General features: G+C 43.3%; 1 protein-coding gene across 4 annotated transcripts in view; it reads right to left on the bottom strand.

Annotated features, from left to right (window-relative positions):
- Positions 1 to 23,055, bottom strand: part of STAC (SH3 and cysteine rich domain) — a 153,717-nt gene that overhangs the window by 50,430 nt on the left and 80,232 nt on the right. For 3 of the 4 annotated variants that reach the window (XM_081824175.1, XM_081824163.1, XM_081824170.1), the window contains exons 3-5: positions 8,547 to 8,647; positions 6,887 to 6,968; positions 5,482 to 5,597 (exon numbers count right to left, since the gene is read on the bottom strand). In XM_081824175.1, the coding sequence (XP_081680301.1) occupies positions 5,482 to 5,597; positions 6,887 to 6,968; positions 8,547 to 8,647 (299 nt within the window). The remainder of the gene's footprint in view (positions 1 to 5,481; positions 5,598 to 6,886; positions 6,969 to 8,546; positions 8,648 to 23,055) is intronic. The other variant, XM_081824179.1, reaches the window with a different exon arrangement.

Raw genomic sequence — 23,055 nt, 5'->3', positions numbered from 1 at the left:
ACATTGAGATACCACCTTACACCAGTTAGAATGGCAAAAATTGACAAGGCAAGAAACAACAAATGTTGGAGAGGTTGTGGACAAAGGGGAACCCTCTTATACTGTTGGTGGGAATGCAAGCTGGTACAGGCACTTTGGAAAACAGTGTGGAGGTGCCTCAAAAAGTTAAAAATAGAGCTACCCTATGACCCAGCAATTGCACCTCTGGGTATTTACCCCAAAGACACAGATGTAGTGAAAAGAAGGGCCATATGCACCCCAGTGTTCATAGCAGCAATGTCCGCAATAGCCAAACTGTGGAAAGAGCCGAGATGCCCTTCAACAGATGAATGGATAAAGAAGATGTGGTCCTTCTCCCTCTGACCTTCCTCCTTCTCATGCTCTCTGTCTCTCATTCTCTCTCTCTCAAATAAATTAAAAAAAAAAAAGATGTGGTCCATATATACAATGGAATATTACTCAGTCATCAGAAGGGATGAATACCCAAGTTTTACATCAACATGGATGGGATTGGAGGAGTTTATGCTAAGTGAAATAAGTCAAGCAGAAAAAGTCAATTATATGGTGTCACTTATTTGTGGAACATAAGGAATAGCATGGAGGACATTAGGAGAAGGAAGGGAATAATGAAGGGGGTGAATCGGAGGGGGAGATGAACCATGAGAGACTATGGACTCTGAGAAACAATCTGAGGGTTTTATAGGGGAGGGGGTTGGGGGGATGGATTAGCCCAGTGATGGGTATTAAGGAGGGCACATATTGCATGGAGCACTCGGTGTTATATGAAAACAATGAATCGTAGATCACTACATCAAATGATGTATTGTATGGTGACTAACATAACATAATAAAGTAAAATTAAAAAAAATAAAATAAAATGTAGAATATATGGGCAAAAAAAGGTTGCTATTATTATGTTAATTTAATCATAGGAAACTGAAGATTATTCACAAACTAGCCAGCCGACTTCCAGAAAGTTTTTGAATTTGGTTTCTGCTGGCCTTCCCAAAGCCATTCAGCCTTTTATATTCCAGAATATTTGAAAACACATTAAAGAAACATAACGATTTAGAAACAGCCAGGCGGTGACTTCCTCACAATGTAAAGGCCAATGCCCCGACAGCCCTGGAAGAAAATAAATGCGTGGGACAGAGTTTGCTATGTGGCAATATGTTAGCTTTAGGACATAACAAAACTGCAAGAATGGCAAGTGGCTGAAGTTCATTACCATTTGACCCTGCAGGAAGGAAGCAAAATCATTTTAAAGTACCAATCAATTGTTTCTGTTTTCTTCATTGAAGCAAGTGGGACTCTGGGGAAAGACTGAAGTGACAGATATTTAAGTACAATTTGATTTGTCTTTGTCTCCCTGCAGCCCTGAGAACAATGCCTTCACAGAGCAGGAAGTTTAAATGGACAGTGATGAATGGATACCTTATTGACATTCAGAAAACCATGTCTTCTGCCCTGAGAACCAATCTGTAGGGGCCAGACATGGCTGGAAACAAAACCATTTCAGACAGAAAAGCAAACTGGACATCCTTAAATTGTCTCTCTGATGTTCTTGCTACTTCTACCATGAGAACAAACTCTGGAGGCTAACATGGTCATTGTCTACTGCGGAGGGTCTGAGAACATTGTGAGTTTGACACAGCTCAGGATGCGGAGGCAGCCATCTGCTGCTGGGCTGGGAACATCAGGGCCATCCCTGGGGAGCCCCCATCTCTGCTCTTGCCTCCCTAGGTTGGCTTTCCATTTGCCTTTCCACGAATGCCTGCCTTAGACGAGCACGAGAGATGCAGGCACTGGAAGCAGATTGAGGAAATACCGGCTCTCCTCAGAGACAAGAGAAAGGCCCACTCAGCATGCAGGGCAAGTGGCCAGAGCAGTTCGTGTTTTTCTTTTGGGCAGAAAGTCTTGATTTGTAAGGGGTGGTGGCTACAGGCTGACAGCCAGCTCTATGTGGCCCTGGGGGAAGTGATGGCCCTCCTCAGGCTCCTACGAAAGAAAAATGTAACATGGTATGTGGAGTGAAGGACATGATCTATAGATCAGTGGTTCTCAAACTTTGGTGGGCGTCAGAATCACCTGGAGGGCTAATCAAGCACACAGAGGCCCAGGCTTGTTGTAGTAGGACAGGGCCTTGATCTTTCTAATTTTACAAGGCTCTTCCGTGGATCCAGATCCCCACCAAAGTTTGAGAATCACTGGTATAAAACAACAGAAATAAGAAGGGAACCAAGAGTCCTCGTGTTTGAGCAGCTTTGTCTAGTTGGGTAGGAAACTACAGGAGAGAGAGAAAAGCGAAATGCAAAAGGGAAAAATACCAAGTAATCTGCAAATCACTATGATTGATGAATTGGTTGCTATGGGAGCCCAGGGAAGGGGTACCCAACCCAGACCAGGAAGAGAGATGTTGTCTTTATAGAGGTAGAAACAAGATGGGGGCAAGGCCCAGTAACTGGGCAGAACACGGTGGTCCAGAGAGCTACAAAGTATGCCTGGAACTGGGGGCATGAGCATCAAAAGGTCAGGTCGATTTTGAGGGTTCTGAAGTCAGTCTTTAAGAATCCCCGTTACTTTTTCCTCACTCTTCAAGCATTTCTTGAGCACCCACTAGGTGCCAGGGCCTGGTATAATGAGACGAATAGGGAACAGGGCCCCGCTGTACAGTCACTCAGTATCTAGTTCAGGAAAGAGAGGCAAAAGCAGAAAATTACATTGCAATCGTCTCTATCTTATAAGAAAGGAATTTTTTGAAGGCCTGTGGGAGGAGCAACTCATTGTGCTTGGGGGAGTCTGAGAACTCTTCATGGTTTGTGTCAAAACCAAGCTGTTCTTAAAGAACTTCAGCTGGGGGAACAGCATGTCCTAAGGTACGAATAAGTCAAAGAGCTTGGCATCTTCAAGGGAAGGTGGGTTTTCAGGGCAGTGACAGGCCTCACATGCCATGCTGGAGTTTACGCATCGTCGTTTGGGCATAAGCAAGTCAATACAGTGTTTCGATTTGGAAAACTGCACAAGGTCTTTCTTTAAAAGATGATAAATCTGGAGGTATTGATAAGAGTAGACTCAAAAGGAAGAGGGGAACACAGCTATTCCTTTGAAATAATCTGGGTGAGAGATGATGAGATTCAAACCTCCAGCACTGGGGACAGAGACGAAGGGCACTTTTGATATACATTTCTGGGTTCTGAGTTAGAGGACCTGATCACCAGTGGCGCATCATTTGAGCTTGGACATGCCAATTTAGAGATATCTGTAGGACCCGTCTGGAGGTTAGGACTAGAAGTATCTAAGGAGTCATCAGCTTGGACATGGTGGTAGGACCAGAGGAATGTGAATGAGACAACCATGAAGAACTGGTGGCACAGGAAGGCCAAGGCAAAGCAGAGCCCTGGGAACATCCCTGACTTAAGGAGTGACTGGAGGACACATGAGAGGAGACAGGCTGAGCAGGACAGCAGGGTGGAACCCTGGAGTGAGTCCAACCTCTTACAGAGCCCAAGAATGGGCCCCATGAATGGCCTGGGAAATGTCCTCAGAGAACATATTTACCTTTCTAATGGATTACACCCTTGTTTCACTTCGTCATAACTCAAACCCAGCCAAGGGCTAAATGCTTAATGAAAATTAAATATCAGCAACTTCCATTTATTGAGTGCCAGGCTCTGTGCTAGAAACTTTCCTTATATTCTTGTTATCATCCAACCCATGTCGCCAGAACCAACATCATCAATGGGACTGCCACCTTGATGTATGGCCTCCCTAGGGAGAACATCAGGATCAGGTACCTTAAAATATCACAACTTATACCTGCTCTGCTTTGAGGGCAATGTCTACTGAAACGTTTTCCTTCTTTACTCTGAAATCCTGCCGTGTTCCTATGCCATAGCTATTATAATACACTTAACATGTATGTTATGTTCCAATTCTTAATACAAATAGCACAAGACAGGTAAAAGTGTATTTCTTAAAAAGTGCCAAATAATGCTGTCATCATCTGCTTTGTGTTCTACTGCTTTGGTCTTCTGAAATAAGTTGTGAATTCTGAGAGTAAGGAGTCATGTCCTCCCCTTCCTCTGTGTCCTCTACAGTACTGGTGAACTCAAGGCACTTAATTCATGTTTGCTAACTGAGTAAAAGAGAGAACTAATTGACATCAATTTTAGGGTCAGCAAGGAAAAAGAGTACAATATGTTTTGGTTCTTCCTTCTTAGAAGTTAGTGGGATGCACGAAGAACAGGGCTTTCAGTGAGTTTAAAGGTGGCATGTAGGGGCGTCTGGGTGGCTCAGTCGGTTAAGCATCTGCCTTCAGCTCAGGTCATGATCTTAGGGTTCTGGGATCAAGCCCCACGTCGGGCTCTCTGCTCAGCGGGGAGTCTGCTTCTCCCTCCCCCCCTGCTCATGCTCTCTCTCTCTCAAATAAATAAATAAAATCTAAAAAAAAAAAAGGTGGCATCTAGGATGACCATGTGGCATCAATCTGAAGACCTTCAAACCTACCTACTCACCCACATGACCTATACATCCACCCACATAACATTTCAGTTATCCTGTGGATTGACCTGCACCCATTGAAGGAGCTGCTTCTACTCAGCCCCTGACAACCCCTCTGACCGGTATGCATCCCCCTTCTCCATTCACCCTAATCACTTGATGTTGACAGGACCCAGCTGGGCAGACCACCTGGTGGCTCATCTGTGCCTTGCCCTGAAATCCTTATTTTAATAGGGGCTGCAACAATGGAATCAGTAACTGGGTGCAAGCCACCCTAATTGGCAACATCAACTGGAAGGTCCTTGTCTCTGCAGGAGAGATGTTGGCCTTCAGCATGAGTGGCAGAGTTGTGTGGCATTGTGGGGTATTTATAGAAATTCTGGTTGGGACAGCCAGAGATAGGATGATGAGAGCATGTCACAGAGATGCACGGGGCAGTCATTTTCGACCAAATAAAATGGGGGCGAGGTGTCTGGGAGGCTGAGTGTCCCATGCAGACAAGTCCAGTGCTCTGGGGAGGGCAGCTTTTGTGTGAAACCAATGGGAGTACCTTGTCTTAGCGAGAAAAGACTGAGAAAATGTGAGAAAGAGCTGTATTCTTGAACTGGGATGTAGCCGGAAGGAGATTTGGAAAACTGGCCACAGCTGGGACTTCCCTGCCTCTGCCACTGTTTGGGTGAAACCTTTCTGTGTTGACTGCCATGCGATCAAATATTGGTGGGAGGGCAGGGAGGGGGAGTACATGGAGAGTCGAGGATCATGAGGCCAAGAGCATGGTCTTTGAGGATGAAAGTAAAATGATCCCTGGGTGTTGGCAACAAACAGGAAGTTAACCTTTAGTGGCCCAAGGCACCTGGGCTTTTCCTTCAGAGGCTGCCTGACTCCCAAAGACCTGCCCTCACGATACACTTATGGGGAGCCCCTGAGGCTTGCCCTTCCCAGAGCACTGCAGGTGGACTGAGGGAGGAGGAGTATAATTACAGAGGTTCTGTGAGGCGAATCAGAGCCACTGCCGGAGCTGCCCTTCTTGGTTCTCTGGGCCAGGGAGGTGCCGAAGCGGAGGGTCTCATAGACAGGGTCCACCTTATTGCCACAGGCTGCAACAGAAGAGAAAGGTCATCTGAGTGACAGGTTTCCTCCACTCACCATCAGGAAGGCAGCCAAGAATTGATCATACCTCCTGGGTCAGCGGCACTTGAGAAGAAGGTTCTGTGCCATAGACTCACTAACCCCTGGGAAAATGGAGCTGTGTGTGGTCAAGCTTTCCCGGCAGGTGGGCCCCCCACAATATGTGCCCTTTGGCCAGGTCTTTCCCGTGCACCCACCACTTACATCCAGAGCTCTCAGTTCCCAGACGCTTCCTGATTTATTGGTTTTTCCTCTTTTGTTATCCATCCTCAGGACTCCAATGTCAAGGTTCTGCCCGATACCAGCTTTATTTCCCCTGGTGTGAGGTTCTGCTCACCAAGGGATGAAGCCTTGAGCGAGACTCAAAGTTTGCAGGAAGAGGCAAGTCTTTTTGAAAGAATTTGACATTACCGGGGCACCTGGGTGGCTCAGTTGGTTAAGCGACTGCCTTCGGCTCAGGTCATGATCCTGGAGTCCCGGGATCGAGTCCCGCATCGGGCTCCCTGCTCAGCGGGGAGTCTGCTTCTCCCTCTCCCGCTCCCCCCTCTTGTGCTCTCTCTCTCTCTCAAATAAATAAAATCTTAAAAAAAAAAAAAGAATTTGACATTACCAGGCCTCATGAATTTCTGTTTAAAAGCTTTCTAGTTTAAAGCTTGCCCCCTCCAAAGGCAAAAAGAGATGGAGATTCTCAGGGAGAGAGAGAAAAATAGAAGTAAACTGAAAGATATTGTTAAAGAAATTTTCAAGCCAGAAAGATCTATAAATATAAGACATTTTTTTGTCCTCATTAAAGAAAAACTGATATTCACAGAGTTCCTTCCAAGCATTGGTCTATAATTTACATTTATTTTTTTGCAACAGTATGAAAAGCAGCTTTTGCTGTTCTTCATTTATAGGGTCTGACAGTTTGAGTAACTTGTCCAGACACACAGTTAGTGGGTCAGTGGGGGAGCTGGGGTCTGAGCCGGGTCTGTGGGGTGCTAGGCTCCATGCTCTTCCCACTCTGCCATGATGCTGAGGGGTGGTATAGCATATTACAGCCTTTGGGACGTGAGTGTTTTTCAAGTTTCATCGGGGAGGGGAGAATTTGCTCCTCCTTATGTTTCCTCTCCAGCAAAGCAAACAATCATAATGCCATCAGCTACCAGACAGACGCACAAACATAGCCTGCTAGATCTGCGGTCCTGAGACAGCAACAGCTGTTAATGCTGACATTGCTGCTCAAAACCCAGCTCAAGCCATCAGCATCCCAACTCACCGATGGGCATAACTTCTTTAATGCATCCAAACTGTTCATGGATGAGCAAGGGGGAGCTGTAGTAACGCCGAAACCCTTTTGGCTGGAGAGAGAATGAGAAAGAGAAAGGCTTAATGTCACTGAAGAGATGGAGAAAACCACACAAGAGCTCTGAAAATCATACCAGCTGGTTTCTCCAGGGGGCACCGCTCTGTTGCCCTTGAAGATGCTGGCTTGTCCTAGAATTTATCCCTGGGGGGGGCGGGATGGGAGGTACAGGTGGCAATAAGCAAGCTATGCTCCTCCCAGAAAGCAAGCCCCAGCCCTGCCCTTCCCTTTCCTGCCTCTCTTCCGTGTGCAGACCATAGCAGCCTCCCTTGTGTCCAGGCTCCTCATTATCTCCCGGGATACAAATGGACTGGCACGCATTATTTCACTGCGGTTTACTATTGAGGTTTATTAAACTCATAAAAGGCCTGGGCAAGGGGAAGCAGACCTCAGAGAGAGGCCAAAAGGACCTTGGATATATGACAAGCTCCCCACAGAGTCATTTGCCTTGTGTTCTAGACTCTCTGCTATGTTTTTCTGATCTCTCACTCATGGTCTTTGCCTTGGCTTGTGGAAATCATTGGAGGAGGAGGGGAACAGGTGCGGCAGGGGTTTTAGAGAAGAGGACACTGCCAATCAGAGTAAGGAGATGAACTCTCTAAGAACCTTGAGTTACTATATGCCAGTGTTGGAAGGGAACTTTGTGGCCCGGCCCCTACTGGAATTCCAGAATCCTCACCCATGTTCCTGGCAAGTGATATCTTCATTTTTTTGAACATTGCCACTGCTGGGGGGGTGGGGTGGTGGGAGGAGCTCCCACTAGCCATGGAGGCAGGTCTTTAGTGACATTAGCTCTTTGTTAAGACTTGGTATCTACTGATCCTAGGTCTTTTCCCTGGAGCCACAGGACAGGAGAGAATTCCTCTTTTGTATGACAGGTCTTAAATTTTTTTGAAGACAGCTCTCACAGCCTAAGTATCTCTAGGGTAGACATTCTTGGTCCCTTTGTCAGTTCTCTGGCCATCCTAGTATCGATACCCTCAAAAGTGCTCCGGGTTGCTTTTTATCCACATGTGGCACCAGTACTGAAGCCCACGCTCCCAAGATGCTAAGACCAGAACTAGAATGGGCCAGGGCCATCTGACCTTCCTTGGCTTGGCCACCATGATCTCTTAAAGTGGTGCGTTGATTTTTATTATTCTCTCCATTTTTAGGGGCGTGGTTAATCTCTCTCCCCTTCTTGACATCCAGTGAGCCGTCAGCCAATTTAGCACTCAGGTGACCAGCCACCCTTGTTTTTATGGGCTGGGAAGGTTCCTGGGATGCCACACTTTCCTCTTTAAAACAGGAACAGTCCCAGGATATGGGACTTGCAGTGCTAAAATTGAAAAAGTTCCGACCGGGACAATTTGGTCACCATGTTAAGGACATGGAGTCCTTTTCACATGGGGAGCATTTGTCTCTCAGGTTGATAAAGCTCCTCTTCTGCTTGATCACTATGCCAACAAGGAAGCCTTGTTGGTAGGCCAGGGATTTGGGGGCTGCTTTCCTAGTGTCTGGCTATCAGGGTGCCACGGGGAAGGAGTTTGGATGGGCAGGGGTTTCTGGGCTCACTCCTGGCACCAGCCCTTACCAGCTTGCCCATGCACCGCTGGGGTGCTAGGCCATCCATGCACTTGTGGTGGATGCTCATCTTACAGGCCTTGCAGCGCAGCCCATGCTTAGCGTTTGCTCCTGTCAGACATGTGTGAGCTTTGGTTAGGATACAACCTGCCTTTACCTGGTGACTAGCATGAAGTCCCTAAAAGAGTGGTTACTCCCTAAACCCAGGTCATTCTTCTTCTCTGTGACTTTAGCATGATGTTTTCGAAACAGACAAGATCTTATGGTAGATTCTTTGACCTTCTCCCACATCTGGTACCACTTAAGGTATCAGCTCTGGTTTCTTCCTACTCCTTTCCTCTTCATTACTCCAGAAAATCTCAGCCTCCTCCATGTCACCGTTCAACTCAATTCCAGCTAGCAAATGCCACTTTCTTTGCCCGTTTCTGCTCTTCTGTATGTCTTGCCAAGGAGTGCAAGTGCTGAAATTTTGCCCATTTTTTTACCTGAGTTTCTGTCACAGAGTCTGAGCTATTGGGACTCTTGGGAAAATGGCCAATAAAGGGGGAATGGCATGGTCTGTGTGAGAGAGGGCTGAGGATACTTAAAGTGGGGACAGAGGGCTGGATCAGACAGCAGCTCCTGCCTGGTGGAAGAGGAAGAGGAGGTGGGTGGCCATGAGAGCACTGCTGCAGAGAGTCACCCAGCCTCCTGGGACAGGGTGCCTTGATGGGGTAGGAAGGGAGGAGGAGAGAGGCTCCTTGGTGACCCTGTGATGCTTCAGTGAGGCTCAGGGCAGCAGTGCTGGGGGGCAGACAAGAGGGTGGGCTTGGGGGGCCTCAGGGACATGGGAGGGATGCTGGCCATCTGCATTCATGTTCTACAGCGCAGCTGGAGGGAGACGAGGTGAGGATGTCAGAGTGGGACATTTTCTGTCTCCACTTGGTCCAAGAGGTGCGAGACAGAGTGAGTGAGCTGATAGGCTCCTCACAGGCCTCCAAAAATGGGCTGCCAAAATGGGAGTTTATAGCTCTTAGATGGCTAAGCACATCAAGCACATTAGAAAAGTGAAGAAGGTGGGGGCTGGGGAGGATTTCTTTGTGGAGCTGTTGAGGTCCTACTCCTTTCATCCTGCTCCTCCCACACAGTACCAGGGGTTGGACCTTCTCTACTCAGTCCTACTTAGAGAGGATTCAAGGGGGTTATTTTAAAAGCTTGGCTTATGTCCCCTGGAGTCTGTGGGACACACGGCTGTGGCTATACCCACATAAAGAATGCTGACAAAGAAGACCACTGGACAGGCAATGGGACTCCCTACATCTCATAGGCATTGATATGTACATATACTCGGAGACATGAGGCCACAGGTATCCTGCTCCCTATGCAGCAGACTACAGAAGCAAAATGAGGACACCCCAAGATCGTATGTGAAAACCACCCTCTCCTCTGCCATCCAAACCACCATTGGCCCTTGTCCAGACTCATTCCTAGTTGAACTAGTTTCTCTGTTTTTGTCTTCCTCCAGTGCATGCGCAGTAACCAGAACAATCATTTAAACAAGACTTGAATCACCTCCCTTTCTTGTGTAAACAGCTTTCAGTAGGTTCTCCCTGCCTTTCTGGTGTTATAAAAAATGCTCAGCATGGTGGGGAGGCTTTGTATGATTTGGTGGAGCCCATATCTGCCTCTATCTCAAGCTAACCCCCTTGTTCGCTATACTCTAGCCACATGGCCTTCTGCAAGTTCCCTGAAGGCACAAGCTCTTTAATTCTTCAGGGTCTTTCACACACACTGCCCTAAATGCCCTGAATGTTGTCTCTATCACTCCTCACCTGGCTAGCCAATCCTCATCCTTTGGGTCTCTTGTCATTCCTCCCATGAAGCTTTCTTGGCCACATTCCCCCTTTCCTTGTCTAAATTATCTTTATTATTATTATTATTCTTTCTTACAGCACTCTGTTGTTGTTTTTCACAGCATTTATCGCAATTACTCATTCGAGAGTTTGTTTTTGTATGCCTTTCCTCCTGGACTGTGAACTCAATGAGGCTAAGGGCTGTGTTTGTTCATCGGCCACTGGGTACCCAGCTCTGAGTATGATGTCCAATAAATATGTGTTAAATTCGTTAATCAACAAATTCTCTCACAGTCATACATGTACTGAAGCAAGGGTGACCGACTGAGATAATTAAGTGGAGTTGATTCATTGATGGTGTAGAAGCAGCATTCAAGAGCTCGGAGAGGACTTCAAGATCATCTATAGGGATGATTTTATTCCACAGATGAGAAGCCTGAGGGTCCAGGTCAGAAGAGGTCCTGCCTAGTATCACTTTTCCTCTGCTTGACCCTAAAATTTCTTCCATTTATTGGGGATAAGGTACATGAAGATATGAATGGGGATACTTAGACGTTAAAATAAAGGAGAGTACAGAACATGATATTCAGCTGGGAAAAGCCACAGGCAAACTCTTGTCTGGACAAAGATCCACAATACCTTCAGGAGGTATTACCTGCAAACTCCCTTCGAGAAGGTATCATTTAACACAATGTGTGTCTGCTCTTACAACCACAAAAAGGCAAAGTGACATATAAACAAACCATAAATTACTGGGTATGTGTGCTTGTTCATAAATACTAGTTGGAAAGGCTCTTTTCCTTTTTTAAGAGTGGTTACTGCAATGCCTTCTAAACACTGGACTTTGAAAGCAATCACTTATTTTTTTGTTTTCAAATTAGAGAATGCTATTTGTGCCCTATGAGAGAATAAGTAAAAGCTTCAAAGAAGAGTTATTTCATTGTGTACTGGACTCTGAAATAGCACTATTATATATTAAGGTATATTCTCCTTCAGGCCTGAACACTGTAATTTCAGTTTTCCTTGTCTGTTCTAATACACTCCACTATTTGAATGAATCAAATCACCAACAATAATTTGGTTTTAGGTGTTCCAATTTCTATTGTGGAATAGCAGGAGTGACTGAAGAGGAAAGCTTGTATTCTGTGGCTCATAGAATAGTTCAATGGGATAAATCACATCACTCACTGGTGTTAGCTTACTGTAGCAGGATATGGGAAAGCTATGGTCTGACCCATTACTAGTGACCTCCATCATAAAGGCATCACTGAATGTGACCCTTAGGCTTCAGTAAGAGTGGGAAAAACATGGTTTTAAATTAGAATCTGTCTCATGCTGGCCCTTTAAACTTAAGAAAGCTACTAACATTCCTGGAGCTTCAGCTATCTCCTCATCAAATGGCAATACTTCTAAGTCCTCCCAGAGTTGCTAATGGTAATAGTGTTGAAATATATGCAAAGGGGATTGCATGGATTTAAATACTCATAAACATAAAGATGTCACTGGACTTTGAATAAACATGGTGGATTGGCCACATGAGAGTCCCATTTACTCATACCAAAGCCCACTAAAATGTCAGGCCAATAATAAAAAGTGGTATAAACCCCAAATAACAAGGTTACTGGGAAGAGTGGCAAGTGTAGAAGAGAGTTCAACATGTATTCAGAAGACAGAAAGCAACTGGAGGAATGGCAAGGAATTTAGCAGAAAAGGGGGGAGACTGGATTTCCCAATAGCAACTTGGAAGTGGGAAGATCAGGGACCCTCAAAAACTGTGGAATTTTAAAATTCTGAGAGAAAAGACTTTCCAACCTTGAATTGTATACCCAGGCAAATAACCAACGATTATGTAGGCAGAATAAACACATATTCAGGGATTCAAAATATTTGCTTTCCATACACCCTTTCTCAGAACATTGATGAAAAATGTGCCTTAGAAAGATCAGGGAATAAATCGAGGAAGAAATTGTTGGATCCAGTGCACAACAGAGGAATTGACACAGAGGAAAGGTAAATGATATGCCCCTGGGACAGCTCTGCAGTAGCCCTAGACAAGTGCAACAAGATGAAGTAAGGCCATACCCCTGGGGGAAAAATGGAACTTAGAAGTTTATTGATGCTTTTCAGGGCGCCTGGGTGGCTCAGTCGTTAAGCGTCTGCCTTCGGCTCAGGTCATGATCCCGGGATCCTGGGATCGAGTCCCACATCGGGCTCCCTGCTCGGCGGGAAGCCTGCTTCTCCCCCTCCCACTCCCCCTGCTTGTGTTCCTGCTCTCGCTGTCTCTCTCTCTGTCAAATAAATAAATAAAATCTAAAAAAAAAAAAAAAAAAAAAAGAAGTTTATTGATGCTTTTCAGGTTTTGATGCTGTAACAGATATGGCATCTGACAGATACATGAAAGCATTTGAAAAAACAAATAATTATAGGTGCATAAAAGGTCAAGGGAATTAAAAAGGTGATTTCTAATTGAGGAAATATAAAACTTGTGTAAGGAAAGAAATGTAATCCTAGCACAATATTTGAATCAGAAATTAGCAATAGTCACAATAGTGTATACACTATCAAGTTCACACAAAATTGTGACAGAAGTAGTTGTGACGATGAGAACAGAGGAACAGCAAAGATTGTGCTGTAACTCTTGTAGGAAGGTGAGAGCAAGGCAGAGGGGAACGAGCGGGGGTGCCAGAGGGTGTCAACCAGAAGCCAATAAATGTTTCATTAATCAATAAATAGTAAGTGCAGCATTTAGACATATTGAAATAAATGCCAGAAGAAACAATTAAAGAGGATGAAAGTAGCTGCCTTTCAGAAGTGTCATGGTTATAGGATGAGAAATTTTCCACTGAAGTATTCTCAGTACCATCTGTACCATATTTAAACTATTCTCATGTCCTACTGTGGCAAAAAGCAAATAAAAATGAAGCTGCTGGAAGCTGGGTCATATCAGCCCCTTGGATTGATGTGATCTGTGGTATATGGAGATACAGGGAAAATATGGAGCCAGCTTATCACATAACCATCAGTTCTTCCCTGGAATTTGAACTTCTGGGATAAATCTAAGATAGTTCTATGAGTTATGGTGGAAAATTGTTAAGGATGTTAGTTAGGATACTCAAATGGAATTTGGAATGGATCAGTGCAAGCTAGGACAACACTGACTAACTGTCAGGCACTGGGCTATTTTATGAGCATGGTAGGATTTACCATTATGGATAAGTGAGCTGTCTCTAGAGGAACCAAGTGTTGAAGCTCTTGTGAATAAAGGAGTCTCTATATAGATATTGGCAGAAATATAAAAGGGGTTTTCTCAATGCAAATGGCTACTCAACGACATTGGATGACAGGCTCTTTTTTTTGAAAAATAAAATTGATTACACATATCTACAAAATAGCTGGCCAGAATCGTTTTGATAACATTTGGCCATTGAGGCACTGTTTACTCCTTAGCCAAATTTCATATAGTATCAGTTAAAGATAAAACAGGATAAACCAAGGGTTTACAATCAAGACCCCTTAACCAGGAAAATAATATGGAGAATGAGTAAAAATAAATTTGTGTAGAAAAAGAAATGGAATCATAAGACAGTACTTAATTCTGCAGACAATCGATGTAATTATTATTAATAATTAGTTTGCTTTCAGAGTCTACAACTATGGAATTACTCCTACAATTTATTTGATTAAAATTAATGTCAGATAATAAAAAAGACTCTTTACCGTGATTTGGGAAAAAACTTAAAAAAATTTAGAACTATATACATAAAAATAGAGTATCTATAAATAGCTCCATAAATATTTCTTGAATTACATAAAATACCTATAAATAATTCAGAGGTAAATACAGGTCAAAAAGTTCAAAGACATACCAGCCCCTGTTCTTGTGGGTTCAGGTACTGGGGCCACCTTTCCCCTCCCCCAGTGCAGGGGGCCACACCATGGCTGGGAGAGGAAACTGCACAGATGCTTATATCAAGAGTGTGCAGACACTAGCGAGGACTGGAAGTCCATGTTACAGAAGGTTCTCAAAGCCAGAGAGATGAAAGCAAAAGCAATAAGTGAATTTTGGTGCCTGGGCAAACCAGAGGCATTTAAGGGCTAGAAACTATGCAAACAGTAGAAAGATGACAGTGTCTTTAAATGAGAGGCTGTAACAAAAAAATCTCTACTGGATAATAAAGAAGGGCATTATAATGCAGCTAACATTGTCCATGGGCCCTCTACCCTTAAATGAACACGACACAAGGGATGGGACAGAATTATGGGGGAATCTGTTAAGAAGCCCTCTCTGATGCAACCCCCTGCCCACTTGCCTTGTCTCATTTTCAGTATACTCCACCTTGACCTCCTTTGTTTTCCTAGATCATTTGTGGTTCTTGGCAACGGGTGCTGGATTAGGCTTCTTAAGGGTTGCTCACACAAACTCTTTTGCCTTTCTTGTTCAGTTGCTAAACAGCTTCTCATCTTGAACCCCTTTTAAATATTCTCTGAAGCTGCCTGCACACACACCCTCCCCTCTTCCTTTATACAGGACCCTCCACTCTCCACAGCTCCCTCACTGTTCCTAGAGTACCTTTCACAGCAGGTCCTCAGCATGGGATGCTGGGTAATTTATTCACCTCTGGAACCTCTGCAGCCAGAAAGGTCCTTGGCTGGTACACTGCAGTCCATCAGGAATGATGAGCCACCCAGGCCTGGGCCAGAGAAGTGTTCAAGCTAAGAGAATGCTGGGGGTCCACCCCACTCATTCTATAGAAAGAGCTAGATATCTCCTTGTGGCCCCAAATCCTGGAGGCTTGTGCGACTATTGGGTTCTACTCTACTTGCAGATCCGCACTGTATGGGCCCCCACCTGGCTGGGTCTTGTTTTTCATACCCTTGTTCCAATGTGACTATATCCGGCTTTGCTGGAACTCAGACCTCCCAGGTCCTGCGTGGCCCTACAGTCCAGGCCAGATACTGTTCCATGTGATGTCTGCCTGACCTAGGAAGTGAGCTGAAAGCTGATTCTGGGAATCACTGTCTCTGTGTCTGCTACTGGCTCATCATATCTTCCTTGGAGCAGATGCTGAAAACTATCTGGACTGGAATCAGATTAGTCATGCCCCTTGACTCATGTCCCTTTGCTTGTGGACTCCTCGTAGCTAACAGCTTACATTGGTCTCTGAGTCTTCCTCCTGGTATGAGCTCCCATGACACCTCCCAGAGGACCCTACAACAGTGTCTGTTGAGTGCTCTGCTGTCCTGACAGAGACGCTAAGATTTCCCCCATTGCCTTCATGATTGCCTTCAGTACGGGAATGCTTAAACTCTGTATCTTCTTCCGTGGCTTCATTATTAAAAACTGTGGCTTCAACATCTAAATAATAACAGGATGATTTGGAAGAGTCAATGCTCCATAGTGGAATTAAAAATAATACATGCAGAACATGGGAAGTATTTCCGTGACTTTCACATGCTACTTCTTTTTGATGTCAAGTAATGGTGTGGAGACGATCTTTAAGACTGTGAGGCCACACGAAGCCAACTAAGCTAAATGGAGTCACTGGGCATGATTCTCTCTCTTCTCATGAGGACAGAGGGGGACTTGAGAGAAAAACAAATGAATGGAGGAAAAAATCAGTACAATTAAGATGGGAGGAGTTTGGTGGTCAACACACACACACACTTGCGCACACACCCTCGTGTGCGCACACACACACACTTTTGAGATGGAAGAACATTGTACTAGAAGTCAGAAACGAATTCTCACCCTGATGCTGCAGGAAGGAAAGAAAGCGGGAAGGAATTAAAAATTATCGAGCTCTTGTGCACTGTTAGGCAGTTTCCTGGATTTTTCTTCATTTTATTAATACTTGTTACCTGTTATATGCAAGGTATCATTTTAATTGAAGGAGGCGGGGGTAACTGATAACTTCGATGGCCAAGAATGGACAAACGTTGAGTTGGGGTGAATATGTAACTCACTAGCTGTGAACTCAATACTGCAATTTTCCCCCTGTTTTTATCCACTCAGTCCTGTGAGGTAAGGATTTTTGTTCTCTCACTGTTACAGGGAGTGAACTGAAGCCCAGGGACACACAGCTAGTGAGGATAGAGACGGGACGAGGGTCCAGGTCTATACAACTTGGAAGCTTGCCTCTCTTCCCTCATCCCGTCCCCACTGCCTCCTGCCAGCCATCTGCACATCAGCAGATCTCTACCCTGACGTGGTCTGGATTTCTCCTATTGAAATTGAAAGAGAAAAATTACAAAGGCATTCATGGTCCTCTCAGCTCTGTTTATGATAATCATAGAATAAAAATACAAGTATGTTACCACAGCCATTGAATATAAGGTTGGAAGGTTGGAGGAGAAGGGGCTATTATGTTATGTCAGTAATATTTCCTGTCCCAACATCCTCTTTGGAAGAGGCATTCTGATCACATATGCGATGGGTAACAGATAGGCTCTCATAGCGGACAGATGTGAACAAGAATTTTTTGGATGAGCCGGCCACTGCAGAGATGCAGGTCCATGTAACAGATATGTATAAGATATTACAGGCTCCACTGATCTTGAATACACGCAGAAGAAAAGTGTGGGAAATACAGAGTTTTTCCCATTGCAGACATTGCCAAACCCGCCAAGCTGGCGATTACTCATGCAATCAATAATGCATTAGGAATCAAGGCTGCAAATGCATTAGCCAATATAAGTGTATGCTGCTGTTTCTAGTTTTCATATGTCCTTATCTGGGGACTTATTTTTGTTTTGAAAATGACACTGATGTCATAAATGTTCTCATCTTGGTTGATTCTTTTCAAAAGGAAGCGTGGAGCCAAGGTGGAGAAATAGAAATGTAAGAATACAAAAGTACAAAAGCAGGATAGCTGTTCTACAACTTATTATAACTTTCACACGTAAATTGTCTTATATTTGTATGTTCGATCTGGGTATGTGTGTATATACATGCACACATAATACATAAATGTACCATGGCGAGGTGGAAGAAGTTGGACTTCAGGTATCAAAAGACTGAGATATTAGTCCTTAGCTCTGAGACCTTGGACGGGCACCTGTCCTCTGATCTCAGTCTCCCCATCTGAGAAAGGGTGTCACAAGCACAAAGTGGAAAAACCAAGGGACCCTCTTTTTAATAAGCACAACTTAACATGCAAAAGTAAATGGTAACAGGACTAGAAAGTGCATCACCTGTAGCTCTAAATGGTGGCTTTCCCTGAGGTCACGATTTCCAGATTCCTTAAGGCTGAGCTGGATATTCCAAACTCAGGATTCGATGAGGCATGACCCAGATAGAGCACTGTCTACATTCTACTCTCCTGTGTGTACTACACCGAAATCCCCACACTCAATGTACAAATAAGCAAGGTGACCCTTGCTCTGTAAAGGTTTACCTCCAATACATTTTTTTTTTAAGATTTTATTTATTTATTTGACAGTGACAGAAACAGCGAGAGAGGGAACACAAGCAGGGGGAGTGGGAATGGGAGAAGCAGGCTTCCCGCGGAGCAGGGACCCGGATGCAGGGCCCAATCCCAGGACGCTGGAATCATGACCTGAGCTGAAGGCAGACACTTAACGACTGAGGCACACAGGCGCCCCCCTCCAATACATTTGAAACACGAATACAGCATCAAATACTAAAGAAACGTATTATTTATAGAAGAATTCATTCCATCGATCTTTTATAAGTAAGATTCATACTTATTTATTAACTATGTTACTACTTTATTTAAATAATACTTAAACATTTAAATATAATAATATATAATGATTATATTTTCGTTATGTATTAACGTCATAAGCTAACCATTTAAGGACTTCTAACACCTGATGCAGACCAAGCTGATGAAAGTTTTAGCAGCCGTGGCCAATGGGAGAGAATTAGAACCAAAGGTTAAAGCCCATGTGGACTGTCAGTTGCATGACATTGATCCCTCAGCTTTCCAGGAGAATGTCTGCAGGGCAAAATTGGGCCTTCATCTGGAGCATCTCTGTATTAAAGGGCCACATATATCCCTGGAGGATCTGTATCAAAGGACCACACTGGGAAAGGTTTGAGATTGAGGAGAGAAAATTTTTTTTTAAATTTTATTTTATTATGTTACGTTAGTCACCATACATTACATCATTAGTTTTTGATGTAGTGCTCCATGATTCATTGTTTGCATATAACACCCAGTGCTCCATTCAGTACGTGCCCTCTTTAATATCCATCACCAGGCTAACCCATCCCTCCACCCCCTTCCCCTCTAGAACCCTCAGTTTGTTTCTCAGAGTCCATAGTCTCTCATGGTTCATCTCCCCCTTCGATTCCCCCCCCTTCATTTTTCCCTTCCTACTATCTTCTTCTTTTTTTTTTTTTTAACATATATTGCATTATTTGTTTCAGAGGTACAGGTCTGTGATTCAACAGTCTTACACAATTCACAGTGCTCACCATAGCACATACCCTCCTCAATGTCTATCACCCAGCCACCCTATCCGTCCCACTCCCCACCACTCCAGCAACCCTCAGTTTGTTTCCTGAGATTAAGAATTTGAGGAGAGAATATTAAAGCAAACAAACAAACATCCCCCAAACAAGACAAGACAAAATGAATGGGTAGGCACTTTCATCCACACTCTAGAAAGATGGGCCACTGAGATGTTAAGTTTCACATTTCAGATCTGACTAGGATTTGGGAAGCCCTGGCAGGGATTGTGAAGAGAAGCTGTCAGAACTGAGAAAGTCAGTTCTATTGACATGGGTGGGGTCCTCCCTTGCCTTCACTTGCCACTTTGATTTTAGGGGAGCAGGGGAGAAAAAAGAGGCTGAGAGCTGGGGAGGACCATGGAGCTTAGCCTTCTCTGGAGTTTACCCTTTCAGGATGGAGAGGGGACAGAATTACTTGTCTGGCCTTACTCTGGTAAGAATCTCGCCCATGCTGAGCATGCCACCAGTGACATTTTTACAACATTCACCACAGCATTAGAAATGCTTTCTTGTCATCTAGTGTAGGATTTTTAAAATGGCTTACAAGCTAATCAAGTGAAGGCATAATTACCAGGAGGAAGGCAGATGACCCCCAACTCCTTCTTTGAAAAACACTTTATATTTCAAGAATCTGGAGATTCTGGTAGCAGAATGGAGGATTTGTCCAGAAGAAAACTCGTCAACCATGCAAAGCTTGGCTATAAAGGAGTTTTCTTGTTTTTTTGGTTTTTGTTTGTTTTTTCCTTCCTGAGGAGTTAGACTAGGGGCCAGAAACGTGTCTCTCTCTGTAAAGGGCAAGAGAGTAAGCATTTTAGGTTGCTCCTGCATCTATTCCACTCTGCCGTTGAGGCATGAAGCAGACACAAATAACAAGTAATCAAATGAGCATGGCTGTGTCTCCATAAAACTCTATTTAGAGACACTGAAATTTAAATTCATATAATTTTCATGTGTTATGAAATATTCTTCTCTAAATTTTCTTTCAACAATTAAAAAATGCAAAAACCATTCCCATCTCGTGGTTAGAAATAGGCAGTGGGCCAGATTTGGCCAGTGGGCCACAGCTTTTTCTTTTTCCCAGTATTTTTTTTAATTGAGGTACAGTTCACATAACATAAAATTGACCACTGTAGAGTGAAGAATTCGGTGGCATTTTATACATTCACAATACTGTGCAATCATCACCCCTATCTAATTCTGAAATATTTTCATCATCCCAAAAGGAAATCCCATACACATTAAGCAATTATGTCCCACTCTTCCCTCCCCCAACTTCTGGAAACCATCAATCTGCTTTGTGTCTCTATGGATTTACCTATTCTTGCTATTTCATATAAATAGGATCATCAATCTGTGACCTTTGTGTTTGGGTTCTTTCACTTAGTTTGGTTTTGAGGTTTATCCACATGTATCAGTATCTCATTCCTTTTTATGGCTGAATAGTCCATTGTACACAGTCTAGTTTATTATTAGAAATAGCTATTAATCTAATTACTCATAGAAATAGATTTCTCATTCTGATTTAAGCTCTTAGTGAAGAGGGAATAGAAGGATATTCTATAATATAATAAAGGATACACATCTGACATGAGTTTGTCTGATACTTAATGAGGAAACATTAGAAACTCTCTCTCACCAGTAAACTGCTCTCATCATTACCAGACATCAACATCTGGCTAAATCTGGTAGTCAAAGTTCATCCCATAATTGATCTATCTACCAATAGCAGCATTTGATAAGGTTGATCATTCTCTTTAACATTTTCTTTCTTGGCTTCTAAGATGGTATATCTTCTTGGCTTATCTCTACCACACTAGGCACTTCTTCCTGGTCTCTTGCTGGTTCTTCCCCTTATACCCAACTTTTTAAGACTGGATGGCCCCAGGGCTCAGTCCTTGGTCCTCTTCTCTCTTCTGTCTGTACTTACTCCCTTGGTCATATCATCCAACCCTATCCCTTCAAATACTATTTACATGCTTACAACGCCAGTATTTATATCTTCTACCTAGGAAAGGCCCCTCAAACTCCCTATCTCCTGACTTCTTGACATTTTCCTACTTGGCTACAAGATAAACATTTCAAACTTCAACATGTCTCAAACTGAATTAATGATCTTTTCCCTTCAACACCTGCCCCAGAACCTATTCGACCTGCAGTTTCCCCATTTCACTTGATGGCAACTCCATTTTTCCAGTTACTTGGGCCAGAAGCCTTGTTGGCAGCATCCCTGTCTGCTAATTTCCTCATGCAGCCCACATGCAGAAAATCCTGCTGGGTATTTCCTTCAAAATATATCAAGAGTCTGGCCCCTTCTCAGTTCTTCTGCTGTTCCCTGATCTTGACCTGCACTGCTGTGACAGCCTCCTGACTGTCCTCTCTGCTTCAATCCTTGCCCCATCCCTCCAAAGTCTTAGAAGCCGCTATTCTTCACATAGCAGCTAAAGAAACCTTTTGCAAATATCATTAAAGTCCTATAATTACTTTACAGAGTAAAAGCTGAAGTCCTCTCAATGGTCTACAGTTACACTTTCTTCTGCCATCATTCACACTGGCTACTGGGCTGTTACTTAGCTTACCAGGTATACTCCTTCCTTAGGCTTTAGCTCTAGTTGTTTCTTTCACTTGAAATGCCCTTTCCCCAGGGTTCTCCCACCTTTCACAAGTCTTGCTCAGGTCTTATCTTGACAAGCTTATGCTGACCACTTCCTGTGATACTGCAATCCGTCCCTTGCCTCTGAACTCCTGATCCTTCTCACCTTGCTTTACATTGCTCTTCCTTCCACATCACTTGGAACCTTGAAAACTCATCCATGAATCCATCCATCCATCAATCCAACCATCCAACCATCCATCCTATCCATTGTCTCCCCGACGAAAATGTCAATTTTACAAGGGCCAGCATCTTTTCCTGGTTTATTCACTGTTACATCCTAAGGGCTTAGAACAAAACCTGGTAGAGAGGAGATACTCCACAAATATTTGTTGAATGAATTCTTTTTAAGTTTGAAAGAAGACAAAGATGCGTGATGTTATGAATACTCAGCATGGTATTATTAAATAAGAAAAGAAAAAAAATATGTGTTGAAGGGATGCCAATTTTCTCCAAATAGTTTTGCAAATTCACCAGAATTCCAGTTGAAGTCTCAATGGGATTTGGGTGGGGGACTTCCTAAAGTGATTCTAAAATTAATTTTGAAGAATAAATGCTTGAGAATAGCAAAACATTTTTGAAAAAGAATCTATGATAACCCACAAGAATAATTAAACCAGAGAGCTATTGGTGCTGAACAAACAAACAAAATAACCAATAAAGTGAATTGAAAACCAAGAAATATACTTAGGTATCTTTAAAAATTTAATGATTGATAAAAGTGACTTTTGAATCAGCAGTGAAAAGAAGGATTATTCAACAAATTTTGGTGAATCACCTGGTAAATTTTTTGGTAGAAAAGACCAGACATTTAATTCATAACATATTCTGAAATAAAGTTTGGATGGGTTAAGGAATTTACAGAGAAGTTGAAGGTATTAGGGGTGCCTGGGTAGCTCAGTCGGTTAAGCATGTAACTTTTCATTTCAGCTCAGCTCATGATCTTAGAGTCCTGAGATTGAGTGTTGGGCTCCATGCTCAGTGGGGAGTCTGCTTGAGATTCTCTCTCTCCCCTTTCCTTTGCCCCTCCCCCTGCTCTTTCTCTCTCTCTCTCTAAAATAAATAAATAAAACCTTAAAAAAGTTAAAACTATTAAGTTAATTGAAGAAAATATAAAGCTAGCTTATTTATTCTTGAATAGAGAAGCTCTAAGTATGATTTTATGGGAGAAAACAACATACAAAAGATTGATAAATTTGATTACATTAAAATATACTCACTCATAAAAAAGACTGAAAGGCAGATAAATTGGGAAAATATGTGCCTTATAAAATTCAGGACATTATACTGTATTATACTGGATTGATAAGCATTTCTTACCAATTAAAAGGGAAAGATAAATAAACCAAAAGATATATTGCACAAGGACATAACCTGACAGCTTATAAAAGAAACGGGATTATAAAGCAGGAAAATACATGCAATGGAAAAAAGACAGTCTCTTCAATAAATGGTGCTGGGAAAATTGGACAGCCACATGCAGAAGAATGAAACTTGACCATACACAAAAATAAACTCAAAATGGATGAAAGACCTCAATGTGAGACAGGAGTCCATCAAA

This window comes from Leptonychotes weddellii, chromosome 1 (assembly GCF_054177405.1).
Source record: "Leptonychotes weddellii isolate Sample4059 chromosome 1, ASM5417740v2, whole genome shotgun sequence".
Lineage (NCBI taxonomy): Eukaryota > Metazoa > Chordata > Mammalia > Carnivora > Phocidae > Leptonychotes > Leptonychotes weddellii.
The sequence above is the reverse complement of the archived record's forward strand: the minus strand, read 5'-3'. Positions and strand labels throughout refer to the sequence as shown.